Source organism: Megascapheus bottae, chromosome 8, assembly GCF_031878675.1.
Source record: "Megascapheus bottae isolate mThoBot1 chromosome 8, mThoBot2.hap1, whole genome shotgun sequence".
Taxonomy (NCBI): Eukaryota; Metazoa; Chordata; class Mammalia; order Rodentia; family Geomyidae; genus Megascapheus; species Megascapheus bottae.
In genome coordinates, this window is record NC_143516.1 from 12,835,703 (window position 1) to 12,854,661 (window position 18,959).

General features: G+C 35.6%; 1 protein-coding gene across 5 annotated transcripts in view; it reads right to left on the reverse strand.

The window, feature by feature from the left end:
• The window catches only part of Stxbp5 (syntaxin binding protein 5), a 95,647-nt gene that overhangs the window by 60,984 nt on the left and 15,704 nt on the right, over positions 1-18,959 (reverse strand). For all 5 annotated transcript variants that reach the window (XM_090337990.1, XM_090337989.1, XM_090337993.1 and 2 more), the window contains exons 4-6: positions 17,563-17,663; positions 2,512-2,646; positions 625-688 (exon numbers count right to left, since the gene is read on the reverse strand). In XM_090337990.1, coding sequence (XP_090194116.1) covers positions 625-688; positions 2,512-2,646; positions 17,563-17,663 — 300 coding nt within the window. The remainder of the gene's footprint in view (positions 1-624; positions 689-2,511; positions 2,647-17,562; positions 17,664-18,959) is intronic.

Sequence of the window (18,959 nt, forward strand, 5' to 3'; positions counted from 1 at the left end):
CATGAGGGTACACACCTGTAATCCCAGCTACCCGAGAAGTGGAGATGAAAGGATACCTGTAGTCTGAGATGAGCTGAGGCAAAGCTAATATGAGACCCTTATCTGAGAAACAAACAAAAGGGCTGGGAGTGGACTCAAGTAGGAGAATACCTGCCTAGCAAGCACAAGGGTTGAGTTTAAACCAGCACCATTAAAACAAACAAAACTTCCACATTATTACCTAGGACTACTTATAAAGAAAACTCAAGAAAGATAAAATACATTGGTAGTTCTAACATATGAAAAACATCACAAAAATTGTTCACAGAAAGTGCTAAAATCTTATAATAAAATTAGGGAATATGCTCTGAATGAATTAAGTACAGATTAATAACTTATCATTGTATTTAATTTACTTATGCTTCAGCATATTTTGTCCCTCCAGTTACAAATCATTCTAATGTTTTCACTGGTTCTTCGTAAGGAACAACAAGTCAGCAAGTATAAAGTTTATGACAGCCCAACTTCATTAGCAATCTCAGCATTGTGGTTCAGTTGTGGTCTGAGGAGTGTTTGAACATGAAAAATGAAAACATTAAACATTTAAATAACAATTATTTACTTAGAAACTCTTTTTTTTTTTACCTTTCCTTCATCCATTGGATTATCACTTATATGGACAACTGGTCCTGGGTGGGATTTAGATGACCTGAAAAAGAAATCAAAAGATTTTCTTCCTTAAACGTTCAATATAGGTACATATTCACTGCAATAAAAATAAAGATTTATAACAGAAGTACTTCAGTGAACAGTCATTAGTGGACATCACTCTTAATATATATCAATAGAGCAACTGGAAAAAATTTTTTTCTGTGTAAGAAAGAATCTTCAATGTAGTCAGCACAGCAAATGTATTTTCATCATAAAATTCTTAATGTTAATATCCTTAAACAATTCAGCATTTAAGATATTAGCATCTTATTTTACTAACCTTCAATTGGAATGGAGAATAACATCACTTATACCTTTGCAAGGAAAACAAGCATAACACTGTTCATAGTCTATGCAGGTTAAAATTTCACTTCATGAAACTCATTGGCAAAACTATAGGTACGTTTGCACCAGCTTGATTCACTATATGTTGTGGTCAACTCAGCAGCAAATTGAAAACCTATAGTACCTAGGAACTGGTGGATATGATAATAACATCCCTGCCACAAGAAGGAAAACAATATTATAGCTATGCCAATATATACATGAGAGGTCACAAAATTATGCTGTCCAAAAATGCAAAAACTGTGGAATCCAACTGAAAACTATTTGTTTAAAAATAAAAAAAACTAAGTCAGGCGCTGGTGGCTCATGCTTGTAATCATAGCTACTGAGAAAGCTCAGATCAGAGGATCGCAGTTCAAAGCCAGCTCAGGCACAAAAGTCCAAGAGACTCCTATTATCCACCAGAAAACTGGAAGTGGAGCTGTGGCTCAAGCAGCAGAGTGCTAGCCTTGAGCTGAAGAGCTCAGGGACAGCGCCCAGGCCCAGAGTTCAAACTCTATGTCCAACAAAATAAATAAATATGTACATATTTAATATTTAAGATACCTGCCAATACTTTAAACATTTATTTTTATGCTTAAACAATCTAACAAAAACTTCCAGAGCTGAGAGCTGTTGGCTCATCCTTGTAATCCTAGCTATTCAGGAGGCTGAGATTACAATTTGAAGCTAGCTGAGGGCAAGAATGTCATTGAGATACTTATCTCCTATTAACCATCAAAAAAACAGGCGGGAGAGTTATGGCAAGTGCCCTCACCTCCAGCCTTTAGTGAAAGAGCTAAGTGTCATTGTTCAGGGCCCCAAGTTTAAGCCTTACTACTAGCACCAAACAATAGCAAAGAAAAACAAAGCAAAGACAAAAACAAAAACCATGCAGAAAGAGATAAGGTAACAAACACTTTAAGAAAGTGCAAGTTAGCACTATACATCCTTAGGATTTCAATTTGTTAATATAGTTTAAAAATTATAATTTTATCCAAATTAAATAGAGTTGGTTTTGAAATTAATTCTGTAGCATTTTAATTTTAGCATATATACATACATACATGCAAGCAAATTCTTAATTATTGAACCATACCAAGTGCAGAGTATGGCAGCTGCACATCTATAATCCTAGCACTCAACAGACTGACACAGGAGACATACACTGAGTGCAGGCTAAGACACACAGCAATGCACCTTGTTCCAACAAAACCAAATGTTTAAAGGGTAGTTTAGATCACTGTTTTCTAAACACTAGTGGAGACCCACTCTGGGTCATAACAACATTTAACAGAAAGATAACTGGAAGATATAAAGCACCTGAATTTATAAAATACTATAACAGGACAAGAATTACAAAAGACCAGTGAATCTAATATTAAAAATACCTGAGGCATAGTAATTCCACCAGGACTTACCAATAGGCTGTTACATAATGTTATCACCTACTAAGGTACTGATACTTTCATAAATGAAGTATTTGTTCAGACTCACAATTCAATGGCTTTATTCCACATAATGACGTAGCCTGAGAGTGTGAAGGACTCCACGTTGACAATGTGAATGTTACCTCGTTCAGTGCCCACATAGAGCCACTTACTCTGGAAAGGCAGATGGCAAAAGGTAACCCTGTGAGAGAAAGGGCACCCCAAAAGGGATTAGAAAAATGCCTGTATATTTTATTAACTCTGTTGGAGGGGAAATCAAAATACATGTAACTCAGAAAAGGCAAAAATAATATACAACCATCAGATTTATATATCCAATGTGACTGACATTTAATTATGCTAATTCAACTTACAAATCAAACTGAAGACCTGATAGTAAGCAGTAAGGTAGGATCAAAAGAAAGTGAGTCTTGAAGTTAGGAGACATTTCAAATCTGGATGTCATCTACTGTGTAAACACGGGCACATCACAAACATAGCTTTTTGGCCATAGCTATTAATTCCAATACTCAGATTACTCTTGGTGAAAGTGTACAAATAATACACAGCAATAATATGACTGTTAGATTGTCAATTCTAATATTACCACTAGGCAGGATAGACTGTGAAGAATATTTGCCTTTCCCATTAACATAAGAGTAAAAGGAACTTAGGCTCAATGGTTTCCCTCATTTGTCATAATCAGTAGAAACCTTGGGCTCTGCTAGCAGAGATCTGCATAGAGCAAAACCTTGATACATAAGGCCATATAGTATGAAGCTAATTGAAAAGACCTCCAGGATATTGAAACAAAAAGCCATATAATGAATGATTGTTGTCCTTAATGTACTAGGTTATCTCTCATCTCTTTTGCTGTCCCTTGGTTATCTCATATTGTTACAGTATCTCATTTTGTTATCTGATATATTGGATTTATTTGTATTTGGTTATTTGAAATTGGATAGGGAAGGGGGGAAACCAAGATGGGGGGAGGGGTGGAGGGGAGGGTAATGGGGACCAAGACATGTGAAAGGGTATCAATGTATGTGAATTAATGCACCTTCTATCTGGCAAATATCATGTAACCCTTTTATTAATTACAATAAAAAATATAAAATAAAAAAGAGTAATTACACAGGATTTTCAAATGAAAATACCTAAGAATTAAACACATACATAACTCATGTTCTCATTCTTCTAACCAGAGAATTACTTAAGTTTTACGCATTTGTATTTTGAATGTTTTATACAATTACATGTGCCTTCTACAGCATGTATGTAGATTTATTATTATCATAGTAATTCAACAGGAAATCTATTATTATGTTCTCGGTAAACATCACAATATCTTATAACTAGTAAGTATTGGTTAAGAAGCAAATGAACTAAATAAGAAAAATTACTTCCCCTCTTCCCTCATGACTAGACCTAATTCAAACTATAAGTGCGGACTGTTACATGCATTCCAAACTGTCAAAAGAGCTATCTTTTCAAAGAAAAGAGAGATCCTGTTGAAATTCTAATGGCTTTCTATGTTCTGCCATGTTAGTTCTTAAGCAATAGTTAGTACTACTTTGTATTATATACCTCTGAGAAAAGACTGGAGAAATATAGGTATAGTATGCTAGATTTGGTCAGTAGCTTAATCCTACACTGCAGATGCTGAAAAGCTAAAAATTCCTATGTCCTAGACTCTGAGTGGCGAAAATGGAGGACGAGATTATATTCATACTAATTGGATGTGCAAGAGATTTGTAAACAAATGCAATCAACACCATCCTTCTGCTGTTTCTGTTACTGACAAAGTTGTTTGTGGAGACCTAAGTAGTATAAGAAATGCATGACAACAGTGGAGCAAAACACAGTTATTTAATCCCAGGTTGCTCCTGGACTCTCAGGAGGTCCAATGAAAGTGGCATTTCCTACTCTCTGGATTCCAGACATGGGGTGTATTTTCCTGAACATTTGTAAACAGCCAGGTCTTTGTATCAAATACCTTTATGCTAATTATGTGACAATGGGTTCTGTTCCTGTATCTGAATCTTAACAGAGCAAAGAAATGCATCTAATTCATGACTTAACTAAATTATAGTTTTTAGTGACCATCAAATGTCATCTTGAAATGAATCTTGTTAAAATATTTGCTTAATGATTTAAAGCTCAAAAAGGGTTGAGAATCTTTCTTATCACTGCAGAGAAAGCTTCTGTATAAACTATACATTTCTGACCTTGTCAAAATTTTTCTTTCTGTAATATGTATATACCATGCCTTAACTCCAGTGCCCTAAATACATGTCAAAACTTTGAGATTTTATGCTTTAGAACATGATAAACTTCCACTGTTATTTGTCAGTGTAAGATCCTATTCATCTTTCAATCAGGTCTCATAGGCTTCTAAACATTTTACTTAAAATTTCCCAAACATAGTGATGCATCCTTTTCTATTTAATAATTAAAATCTCAGACAACCAATTTCATTATATTTATATCATACTTTCTACTGTCTGCCAATGGCTGTTTGCCATTTTATCTTCCCTAGACAATGACATCTATGTAGATCCAGAATTTATCATATTTGTATGGGCAATAAGCTTACTAAATAAGTAGGAGAGCAGTACATATTCTTTGGTATGCACTTAATTGTACAGTTATTGACTATCTTGTTATAAATAAAAATTTACATCTGCATTAATGAGCATAGAAATATATTAAAAACAACAGCATCGAGTCGAAACAATTTATAAATCTGCTAAAATGATTTCCATTTTATGTACAGCACCATGTATCATTTCTGATAATCTGTCACAACAACTTTAAAGCAATCTTCATCCTATAAATAACTCAGTATCATTAAAGTAAATGTTTCACAAAATAAGCAATTCAGAGATTCTTAAAAGCCTCACATTTATAAAATCATACTTTCACATTTATGTTAATTTCAAGATATTCTTTATTACTATATAACATCAATATTTTAAGTGTTTAAAAATTTTAGAAGTTCCAGGAAAGCCACACATTACTCTTTCTCATTAAATAAAACAATGTTGGCCTTGCACCTATAGATCACTCCTGATGTAAGAATCATTGTTGGAATTCAGCCAGAGCAGAGAAATCTCTAATTAACTGGAAAAAAGTCAGAAGCAGAGGTGTGGCTCAAATGGTAGAGCCCCAGCCCTGAGTGAAAAAGCCAAGCAAGAGAGTGAGGTCCTGATGTCAAGCTGTAGTACTGACACAATGAAAACAAGGGAACAACCACCTAGACCCCCCTTCCCAAATAAAAAAAACAACAAAAGAACAAATCCTAATGTAACATCAGTTACTATCAAAGTAACAAAGTATCAACAGGTGCAACACTGAATATCAAACAGGAATGTAACACAGAAATAATAAATGATAACTTGTGAAGAAATTGTCCCTTTTTTATACTGCATTCCTAAAACTTCTTTTGTTAATGGCCTTGGTAAATGAAAACTCCATGGGCCTATATTACACAACAGACACTGGGTTAGTAGCATTTATTTTCACTTTTTCATGAGGAGTGTTACCCTTTATCCATTTTTCTATTATACATGCTTTACTGAACTTTATTAAAGAGCTGTACTCAATATTTTATGGCCTATTGGCATATGTCTTTTCATCAAAAACGTTTCTCATTTGTGCACATGTGCACAAAGACACACACACAAATATCATCTAATTTATGCATTTAAATGAACTTTCCATGTTAAACAATTTTTTTCTTTTATTATCAGGGTGATGTATAGAGGGGTTAGAGTTATATTCACAAGGTAGTAAACACACATTATTTCTTTTAATTAAGTCTTCTTTTCTTGTTTCTTCTTTTCCCCAAAATCTGTTCTGAGTCTTACTAACAACTGGAATATGTTTCCACATCATTCTTTCATGTTCATAAAATACACAAGTTAATAATCCATGAGAAACTGTAGGTGGAGAAGTAATAAATATAATTTATTTAAAATCTTGTGCTCTTATCTTCGGCACCTGGTCAAGTAGTGTTTTTTAATTTTATGGCTAAGTCTACTATACAGAAATTTAAAATTTTGACACAGAAATGACATTTATCACAGTTTGTACCCTGCACATGCCAATTAAGCATTCCTTGTCAATGGGGTTTTCACCATAAGGTTGCTAAGTAATGAACGGTTTTAGTTATGCTATAGCTCTCACTCTCATTTAAATAAGAGTTGTCACCTACCTTTTACCAGCTGCACCCTGTGGCTTGTCATCCATCTAGGGTGTGGCTCTCTTTGCAGATGTGCATATCATATACTGTGCTTTAGTCCTTTTGTCTTCCTTTAGCAATTACTATTATCATAGCTTCACGAAACATTTGACATCAAATAAAACAAATGCCAGTCTCATATTCTTTTCAAAACTGTCTTGGTGACATTAGGCCTTTCTATATATCATGTCAATTTTAGAACCATGAAAAACCATGTTAAATTTATGATTGAAATATTACTCAATTTATAGATTAATCTGTAAAGAAGTAATATTTTAAACTTTTTACTCTTCTTCCCTATAAAGTACTGATTGCTTATTCTTTCACTATTCAATAAATCTTTAGTATTTTCTCCACATAAATATATTTATTCTTCTGTATGAACTGCCTCATTACTCCTATTTATTTCTAACTTTATGAAAATATATTTTAGGGATATTACTATAAATGGCATAGTAGCTATGTTTTGTTGAATATCTTTAAGTATAATCTGAAAACTCTCGAAGTTCAAAGAAATGTGGCATATATTATAGTTTACCAATGTGCTTTTTCTAACTGTTATGCATCTTTATTCCCATCACTTGATCTCCTTTCCTGATCATTACTGATTCTTCTTTTCCATTCTTCTCTTCCCATGCTCTAATGGTTTTGTTTCATATTTACTGTTCTTTTAGATATTATACTCCTTTATACATATTTAGCTCTATAGCCTTCATTTGGACAAAAAAAATAGCACTTGAAGGCAGAAATATCAGCTATGTGTTATATTTTTAAATTCTTTTGCAAATGACAACGGCATCTGACAATGAATGACAATCAGAATATAACTGCAAAGTTCCTTTTTAATTCTATTAAATTATGTCAAGTTTGCTGGTGTCAGTGGTTCACACCTGTAATCCTAGTTATTCAGAAGGCTTAGATCTAGAACTGCATTTCAAAGCCAGCCCAGGAAGGGGGAAGTCCTATGAGACTATTATCTCCAATTAACCAGCAAAAAGTCCAAAGTCGAGCTATGATACTATGACTCAAGTGGTAAACTGCTATAGACTTGAGCAAAAGAGTACAGCAAAATGCTTTGAGTACACATCCCAGTACCAGAACACACAAACCATGCATGTACACACATCAAGAATTAGCCTGTTCAATGTCAAGATTTCTTGGCTCTGCAAAATTGTCTTCAGTTTTGTCTTTAATCATTATTCTTCCCTCCACTGTTCTATTTTCCTCACCAAAATGTTCCTGCCATACAACCAGAAGAAATCACTTTTCCTTCTTTTCTACCACTGATTTTCTCATCTTATTCATTCCCTTGCCCCACTGTGTTTATTTTAATTAAATTAAAGAAATTTTAAGCTTAATCAGCAGAGTCAAAATCAAAAAGCAAGCTAGGTACCCATATATGCTTTTGATCCTAGCTACTTAAAAGGCTGTGAATGGGAGGACCATGTTTCAACCAGTCCAGACAGAAAATTCTGCAAGTCTCTATCTCAACAGTGGAGCACCCACTTGTCATTGCAGCAACAATAGGGAGCCTGAAATTATTGATGGTGGCTCAGACAGGCACCTGATCAGGAAGGAACACTAAAAATAACTGTGGGTATGGCTCAAGCTGTAGAGCTTGTTTAGCTAACACAAAAAACCTTGAATTCAAACCCCAATCACTACAATAAAAAGGTAGAAAATAGAGGTAAAAATCAATATTAATAAATGAAAGGAAGAATCATAGCTCAAATGGTAGAACACCTACCTAGAGAGGAAAAAAACATGGAATTCAAACCCCAGCAGTGCTTCAAACAGTAAAACCTAATAAAGCCTGCATGCACTCTGTGTGTGTGTGTGTGTGTGTGTGTGTGTGTGTGTGTGTGTGTGTGTGTGTGTATGCACACATGTGCATGTGCAAAAGATCTGGAGTTTTGAACTTTAGGTTGGTGCTCTATCACTTGAGCTATGCCTCAAGTCACTGTTGCTCCAGTTATTTTTTTCAAATGTTTGTTTGGCCTGGTGACAGTCTAGAATAGAACTCTCCTGTCTCCAGCTTCTGAGGATCTAGGATTATAGAAGCAAATCACCATGCCTAGTTTACTGATCTAGTTTATGGGTCTCATTAAATTTCTGCCCAGACTAACCTCGGGCAGTGATTCTCCCAATCTCCTCCCTCTGGGAATATGTAGGGATTATAGACATGAGCCACAACAAGCCATAAACTACTTATCGTAGACAAATGGACCATGCTCTGACAAACCATATTAGTAGAAATAAGGTATATCATCACTAAAGAAATTCAGTGAGCATAAAAGTGAATATAAGTATGCAATAATATAATAGGATATAATCATGTAATTCTATTGAAATTCATCATATTTTGAATCATAACATTTAAACAAGAAAGAAAATGACCAATAACTATGCGTCAAGTTGTTTTAAGAATTACATATACAGTCAGGCGCAGTGGCTCATGCTTGTAATCCTTGCTAATTAGGAGGCTGAGATATGAGGATCTCAGTTCAAAGCCAGCCTGGGCACTAAAGTCTGTGAGATTCTTATCTCCAATTGACCACTAGAAAATGGGTAGTGGGGCTGAGGCTCAAAGGGTGTGGCAGTAGCCTTGAGCTGAAGAGCTCAGGGACAGCACCCAGGCCCAGAGTTCAAACCCCATGACACACACACACACACACACACACACACACACACACACACACGAATTAAATATATAAAAAGTCAAATCCTAAAATCTATAGGTATATTCTAAAATATTTCAAAATAGATGATTTCTCTGTGAACCTCTATGTCCTACAATAAGTAAAAAGAAGGAAGGGAAAAGGGAGGAGGAAAGGGAGAGTAAAAAAGACATGATACTGGCTTCATCCTGATGGAAACATACCCTGATATCAAATTGACAGTAAAGAAAAGTTCATCCCAATCTCATAAATAGAAATAAAATGCTCAAGGTTATATTATCAATTACATGCAAAGCTATAATAAAAGCATTGCCAACATTACTTAAAGTTCTCCAGAGTAAAAGGATGCTTAGTATTACAGAAACTATTCATATCATAAATTAAATCCATTGTTTTCAAAAGCCAAAAGATGACATGCTAATATAAATAAATGCTAAAAAGTATTTAATTAAAATGTAACTACCAGCCAGGCACTGGTGGCTCCCTAGCTATTCAGGAGGCTGAGATCTGATGATCACAGTTCAAAGCCAGCCAGGGCAGGAAAGTCCCTGAAACTCTTATTTTCAACTAACCACCAGAAAACCAGAAGTGGAATGATGGCACAAAGTGGTAGAGCACTAGGCTTGAGCAAAAGAGCTCAGGGACAGAGCCCTGTCCCTGAGTTCAAAACCCCATGACGGACCAAAAAATAATCTGACACCCATACTTATAAGCAATTTCTAAAGAAAACAATTCTTTCTTAGAACAACAGACTATATAAGTAGAAAATATCTACTGAATCGTAAAGCATTATTATTAAAAATGAGAACAAAGGACTGGGAGTGTAGCCTTACTGGTAGAGTGCTCATCTAGCATGCACTATGCCCTAGGTTGAATTCCTCAGTACCACATAGTCAGAAAAAGCCAGGTGTGGTGCTGTGGCTCAAATGGCAGGGTGCTATCCATGAGCAAAAAGTGTCCAAGAACAAGAAACTAGGACATACTAAATCTACCAGCACAACGATGTTCATTGCAGCACTATTTACCATGGCAAAGATATGGAACCAACCCAGATGGCCCTCAGTTGATAAGTGGATCAACAAGATGTGGTATTTATATACAATGGAATTCTATGCTCCTTGTCAGAAAGAATGGCATTGCCCCCCATTTGTAAGGAAATGGAAAGACAGAAATAATCTTATTAAGTGAAGTAAGCCAGACTCAAAGGAAGATAGGCTCAATGGTTTCCCTCATTTGTCATAATCAGTAGAAACCTTGGGCTCTCCTAGCAGAGATTTACAATACAGCAAAACCATGACACATATAGGATGACACTAAATGAAAGGACCTCCTGGATATAGAAACTAAAGCCATGTGATTGTTGTCCTTAATGTACCATGTTATCTTTCATCTCTTTTACTGTCCCTTGGTTACCTCAAATTGTTACAGTATTTTTATCTTGTTATCTGATATACTGTATATATGCTTATTTGGTTATTTGAAATGGGATAGGGAAGGGGAAAAACAAGATGAGAGGTGGGGGTGGGGGGAGGGAAATGGGGACCAAGACATGAGAAAGGGTATCAATGTTTGTGAGATAATACACCTCTATCTGGTGAATATAATGTAACCCTTCTATTAATTACAATAAAAAATATATGGAAAAAAAGTGTCCAAGGTCAGTGCCTAGGTCCTGAGTTCAAGCCCCAGGACTGGCAAAAAAAAAATGAGAACAAAAATAAAGGTACACTAACAATACCATCAAAACACTGTTCTACAAATTCTCACCAAAACAGTATGGAGAGAAAAAAAAGAGTATGTAAAGCTTTCGTCTCCATCTTAAAAATCACCACAAACTGTTACCAGATGAAAGTTTGCTACACCTTCCAAGAATACTGGGTTAGTAAAAAGAAAAACTTTGCTCAAAACTTTCTCCTATCTTATTTTTATAAATAGACACACAAATGAATGGATGAATGAATGAACAAATAAACATAATAGGATCTTATAGGATGAAGAACCAAGAAAAATCAAGTACCAAGCTAGTTTTGGATCTAACTGAAGGAATATTACATCAGAATTAGCCTGAAGCCAATATATTTTGTTGTTTGTTCGAGGGCTCTTTCTTACACACCTATCTCCCAGGGAATCAACACTACAATAGTGCAGTTCTCTGGCTTTGGTGGATGAGGGATCCCCCTCTTTTTACAAAGGCAATTGGTATTAACCAGTCAGTGAACATATTTTTTGAGCATTTACTTAGGTAAGGTATGGGAACCACTACTCGAAGTAAAATAAAATTAATGTCAACCATGAAGCTAGTAAAATAAATGAGCATTTTTTTTCATGGAAGGCAGTACTTGTTTGTGGCTGAGTACTTTTTCATCAACTTTTTGTTTGTTTTTAATCAAAGGAGGCTGTGGCTTCCTTTTTTTTTTTTTTTAACTCCCTCTATCCTGTGTGGCTGAAGCTGCTATAGTTACTAAAATGCTTTCTCAAGAAACGTGGTGGTTTTTAAAATACACAGAATTTCATTAGAGAAAAGTCATACTCACAAATCTTTCAGGACAATCTCTTAATTTGGCTCCTGCTGAGATGTCAGTAGGCTATTTTTAAACTTCCTAGAGTTTCTCTACTTTAGTTGAGGTCCATCTAAGCATATCCAATCAGTTTATTATATAACCACACACCCTGCCTTTTTGATCTTAAAGAGATTTTTTTTTTTTTGCCAGTCCTGGGCTTGAGCTCGGCACCTGAGCACTGTCCTTGGATTTTCTCAAGGCCAGAGCTCTACCACTTGAGCCTCAGCACCACTTCTGGCTTTTTCCTATATATGTGGTACCAAGGAATCAAACCCAGGTCTTCATGCATGCTAGGCAAAGCACTCTACCACTAGGACAAACTCCCGGACCCCTTCAAGAGATTTTTAATAAAAGTTGCATAGCTTCAGTCTCATGGTTTTATTGAAATCACACTTTCAAAAGTAATCTCTTTTTTGACAAGAGCTTCATAGCAAGAATTTTCCCAAACCAAGTCTTTGTTCCAAGTAACAAGTTTGTCTTCCCTCAGCCTACCCATCCCCCCACTTCCTCCCTCCCTCCCTCTCTCACAATTTACCATAAAACAGAAACAAAAAATATCTCAGGTCACACCTTCAACATTTTCCTTAGAAATCTGAACTAAATATACAAGTTAATCACTTAGATTTTGAAGGAGCAAGTTCTGTTCAGCTTTCATTCCTAGCACAGCAAGGGACCACTTCTTCCAGTTTCAAATAACATGTTCCTTACTCATGTTCCTGTACTTTCACTGGCAGTAGCCTTTAAGTGTGGGGTAATACTTTCCTTATCCAAATCTGCTAGTTATTATAGGCAATTAACTATAAAATTATCCAATATGTTTTTACCATCTCTCTTTTCCCAGTGTCAAAGTCTTTTTCTCTGAACATTAATATTTTTTCTTTCTTCTTTTTTTTTTTTTTTTTTTTTTTTTTGCCAGTCCTGGGCCTGCGCTCAGGGCCTGAGCACTGTTCTTAGACTTTCTCAAGGCTAGAGTTCTACCACTTGAGCCTCAGCACCACTTCCAGCTTTTTTCTATGTATGTGGTACCAAGGACTTGAACCCAGGTTTTCATGCATGCTAGGCAAACACTCTACCACTAGGCCAAACTCCCAACCCCTTTTTCTTTCTTCTTTTAAAATTTTGTCTGAATACAAAGAATTTCCACAATAACTCATCCTTTCCACAGCAATAACCAATTTTCTTTGTTGGATCAAATAAAGGAGTATATCCCGTCTATCTTCCTGGATATCCTTGATATCACTCCACTTTTGTATTCTAGTTCTTAATTTCATCATGTCAAACCAGTCTCATGCTTGTACTCTTTTCATTATCCTGCTATCAAAGGATAGTATTTTGACAATATGATATAATTTCCACACAAACTGTAATCTCAGATGTTTGTTCCAATATTATTTTCCCTTGCTTAATGTATGCAGTGAATTAACTCAAAGTCTTTGAAAGATGTGTATAGATGTTCTTACGGATGGTATTTGGCCAAATATTTTTTATACTATCTTAATTTCACCCAATTCATGTGCCTACTGAACAAATTAGAAGCTTTAAAACTATGCAAATCACAATTTTTAAATACATAATAATAAAAGTATAATGCAATGAATGAGTTTTTGTTTCTATATTATTTATGTTGCTAAGGAAATCTGATGCCAGAACAGCCGCCAGTTCCTGACCACCTTAAAAGAAAGAACACACATTTGCTGGGCATGGTGGCTCCTGTCTGTAATTCTAGCTACTCAGGAGGCTGAGATCTGAGGATCAAGGTTCAAAGCTAGGCCAGGCACAAAAGGACCTGACACTCTTATCTCCAATTAACCTCTAGAAAATGGGAAGCGGGGCTTGGCTCAAGGGTAGGGTGGTAGCCTTGGGCTGAAGAGCTCAGGGACAATGCCCAGGCCCAGGGGTAGGGTGGTAGTCTTGAGCTGAAGAGCTCAGGGAGCTCCCAGGCCGAGTTCAAGCCCCATGAACCATAGGAAGGAAGGAAGGAAGGAAGGAAGGAAGGAAGGAAGGAAGGAAGGAAGGAAGGAGGAGGAGGCATACTCTCTCACTGTTGTGTTATCAGTGCATTAATCCACTAGTGAAAAATAGTTTTTTTTTTTCAAGATTTCTTTTAAGAAGTCCATGAGACTCATCTCCAATTAACCATCAGAAAACCGGGAAATGGTGCTGTGGTTCAAGTGGTAGAGCATTAGCCTACAGCTGAAGAGCTCAAGGACAGCGCCCAGGCCCAGAATCGACAAAAACAAACAAACCCATATATATATATTTATACATATATATTCCATCTAATATTGTATTTTCCTTTCCTTTAAGTTGCATATATGTCTATTCTCAAAATTTTCAAAATGCATCAATCACCAATGAAACAGCCATTTGTGTATGTGGATATATCTATATAACTATATCTGTATGTATATGTATGTGCCTCTATATATGGTGTATATATATATATATGTATTATAAATCTGAGAATTATAAAAACATCTTTAGAACTATATAAGCTCAGTACCAACATTCAGTTAACCAGATAGATTTACAATACTCATGAGGAAATAAATCCATTCTAGAATACTTAATATCGAAATTTTTGACTCCTAGGATGAAATAACAACTATGTAAAGGTATTTCATAACCAATAAAGAGCTATATGATCAAGAGATATAAGCATTTGGACAATAATATTAGACACTAAAGTCGACACATGCATAATGAGTCTTCAGTTTCAAATTACTTTATACTGTTACTTCAAATCTCATGCAAAAATTTTAACAGGGCTGAGAACACTGGTCATATTAATTCAATGTTAGACCAAATTATTCTATTATGTCATTGAGTTTTTGAGTATGGTACCACAGTCTGGCCCAGAGTAAATCCCAACAGATACAGTGTCTGTACTAAGAAAAGAGATTCCCACACATGAAGAGTGGAAATGTGGACAAGGAACAACTAGGTTCTTTCCCTTCTCCTGCCAAGGAAATGAGCTCTGGCAAAGTTCTACCAGAGTAATACAGAAGTACTGCACTTAACAAGAACTCAGGCTGGGGAGAGATGTATACTGCTGCTATGGGCTGTTCCCCAGAACTGGGAAAAGAAAATCTTCAGTCCATCTTCCCTCACCACTAGCAGCCAAATACACAGGAAAACTAGAATCCTTCTAATGCCTCCCCTATCCTTGTAGCCACTGGATGAAATATTCCACCTTGAGAAAGTACATCAGGTTTCACCAAGAAAGCTGGGCCTATTTGCTGGCATTTTAAGGATAACCCCTGCCACACAGGTTTCTAGACATCCTAGGAATTTCATCCAGAGGAGTCATTCCAAAATTACTACAGTTCCTTGTTTACTACTACCATAATTCATCTTCTAAGATAGCAAACCAATACTGACCTCATTGCAGGTCTGGTCTATGTGCTCACTCACTACCATATAATGTCGACAGAATCTGGAGTTCAGCTAACTGAACTGTTAATTTTTTTTTCATATATTTTTATTGTAATTAAAAGAAGGGTTACATTATATTTGCCAGATAGGAGGTGCGTTAATTCACATACATTGATACCCTTTCTCATGTCTTGGTCCCCATTTCCCTCCCCACCACCCCTACCCCTCATCTTGTTTCCCCCCCTTCCCTATCCAATTTCAAATAACCAAAACCACATATATACAATATATCAGATAACAAAGTGAGATACTGTAACAATATAAGATAACCAAGGGACAGCAAGAGAGATGAGAGATAACATAGTACATTATGGACAACAATCACTCATTATATGGCTTTTGTTTCAATATCCTGGAGGTCCGTTCATTTAGCATCATACTATATGGCCTTATGTATCTAGGTTTTGCTCTATTGCAAATCTCTGCTAGGAGAGCCCAAGGTTTCTACTGGTTATGACAAATGAGGGAAACCATTGAGCCTAAATTCCCTTGAGTCTGGCTTACTTCACTTAATATCATTTTTTCTAAGTCTTTCCATTTCCTAACAAATGGGTGATGTCGTTCTTTCTGACAGCCACATAGAATTCCATTGTGTACAAATACCACATCTTGCTGATCCACTCATCAACTGAGGGCCATTTGGGTTGGTTCCATATCTTTGCTATGGTAAATAGTGCTGCAATGAACATCGTTGTGCTAGTGGATTTAGTATGTCCTTGTGTCTGGACAATTGGGTAAATTTCCTCTTTAGCTTGCCTATTTTGGAGGGTCACTGAAGGCATAAGCTATGAAGACAGAATCACAGATGATTCTAGACATATTCCCTGTCAGGTGACTAACTTACATTTATCATACTAGGAGTATGGTAGGATCTTGGACAAAAGGTAAAAATGTCTCCAATACCAAGTCTATAAACATAATATGTAAAAAAAAGTCACATAAGCTGGGGGGAATTGCTAGACTTTATGAGTAGCCTTACACTTACTGTACATCAAATAAATTCCAATATGAATAAAGGTATAGTAACACACCATGAAAATGTACGAGTTTCATAAGAAATTGGGAGTACTGTAGTTTAAGATTAGCTATGTCATAAAGCTAATGAGGTTCTCATTTCAACAAACCAGGCATTCATGCAGTTATACAGGAGGTGTAGAGGATAAACCCATGTGAAAAAGCATGAGTCTCTATCTGAAATACACAAAATGTTGGAAGCATGGCTCAAATGTAAGAACAAGAAGTTAAAATGCTCATGAGAAACAAGGCAAAACACAGCAAAGAAAAAAATGTGTAAAACAAGTTTTAATAAAATTAGGATAAAAAGTCATTTCAATCAATACCTAAAAGTTCACAAGTCATATTAGAAGAGATTAATTTAGCTAAGCTATTCCATTTATAAAATTTTATTTTGTGTATATATTTGTACATGTGAATATAGACACCTAAGTAACATGATAAAAATAAATGATAGAGGGGTCAGGGACTTGGCTCAGCGGAACAGCACTTGCCTGGCAAGCGTAAGACCCTGGGTTCAGTCCCCGGCTCTGGGGAAAAAAAAAAAAAAGCTATAAAAGACAAAAAAATAAAAATAAATGATAGATTGAAAATGATATAAATGCCCACTGATGAAGACTGAACAATACCCAATGGAATAGTACATAGTAATGAAAATGACTGAAAATAAGTTAAACATGTCAATGTAGGTAACTTTATTGACTATGCTGTTAAGTGAAGCCATTACTATGTAATATATGAATACTATGTAATGGTTTTCCTTAAAAACAAGAAATGGGAGCTATATATTTTTGGTTTTATGTAGAGATACAAGTGATTTCTGGAAAAATCAAAAGAAATTTATGTGGTTCTCAGAGGTAGGAAACAGATGAAACCTGCTTTTTACCTACTCTTCCTCCCTACCTCACCCATCTTTCCTATGAATTCCACTTTCTCATCTGCCTGACTTGAAGCTCAGACATGACTCAAATAAATCACTTAAATCATCTGCCTCCTCAGGCAAGATGTAGACCAAGAAAAACAAAAGCCTGAAGAGGAAGAAATTTTGCTTCATTTTATATCTTTTGATAGTGCAATTATTTTTTAGATTATACATGAAATCCATAACGAAAACATAAAAGCAAAAAGAATACATCCAAACAGAATAGAAAATATCCTATACAGAGGAATACTGAGATAATTCTTACCTTTCTCTGCAAAATTTAAGTGAGTGTAGTATGGCAGGCCTTTTTTGACGTAAATTCCATAAGTGTAAAGTGTCATCAGCCAAGGCACTCACAAGTGCTCCCTTGAAAACAAAGAATATTAGTTTTACAAGCATTGGTGTTTCATTCTGCTGCCAGAACACCGTCTCAGATTTCCAGTCAGTGCCAATATGTTTATTTCTAAGGAACACTTATCCAAATGCCTTAGATGTGCATAAAAATGTTTTAACATTTTCAGTAACCTCAAACATAATTTAGTTATCTAACAAACCAAAAGAATGCTTGTATTTTGTGATATGGTATGGTTGGGACAGCTATTTAAAACCAGAGAAAAGATAATAAATTACATAATCACTACTGTACATACTTTTTGACTAAAGCAAAATGATACAAAGTTTAATTTGCTTGGTTTAAGACTGTTATAAAAGATTAATACCCACTGGCTATACACATGCATAAAACTGAAGCTAAATCCTTATATACCACCCTACAAGAGAATCAGCTCCAAATGGATGAACAACCACAGTGTGAAACCAGATAACATGAAAATATAAGAAGAGAGAGGGAAAATATTAAATCTCCTTGGCACATGTTGAAACTTCCTAAGATCCAGAATCACAACAAATGGAAGAACGACTAGAAAAATGAGACTGCATCAAACTGAAGCAGTTCTGCATGGCAAAGAACACAGCTCACAAGATAAACAGAATGCCCATAACACCACCAGCACAAGCATGCTCATTGTAGCACCATTTACCATACCCAAGATAAGGAATCCACCCAGATGCCCCTCAACGGATGAAGAATAGATCAAGAAAATGTGGTATGTGTACACAATTTGCACAATTTCCTTTCATCAGAAAGAATGGCATTGCTCCATTCATAAAGAAGTGGAAAGACTTAGAAAAAATGTATACTAAGTAAAAGTAAGCCAGACTCAAAGAAACAGGCTGCATGATTCCCTCATTTGGAGTAGTTAGAGTGTACCTACAAATCTTTAAATAAACCCAATGGATAGTAAAAGACAAATCATTACACCTGGACATGATTAATTAAGCATTCACACAGTGAGAATGAAGGAAGATATTCTTAGGAGAGGATTGCAAGGGTTCAATATCTATGTACATATGATCATATAAAATGCTTATCAAAATGAACTTCAAGAAATGGAAGCAAGAGGTTTTTTAATTGTACTTTTTTAATTGCATTTTTTTCTTTTTTTCTTTCTTTTTTTTCCTTTGTTTTTTTTTTTCCCTTCTGTCGCCACTTACGATTTCTGTACCCTTTGTCTTATATATAAATTTATCTGATTTCTGATTTGGGGAGGGGAAAGGGAAGCACAGAAATAGTGAGAAAATAGGTGAGCCAATTCAGCAGTG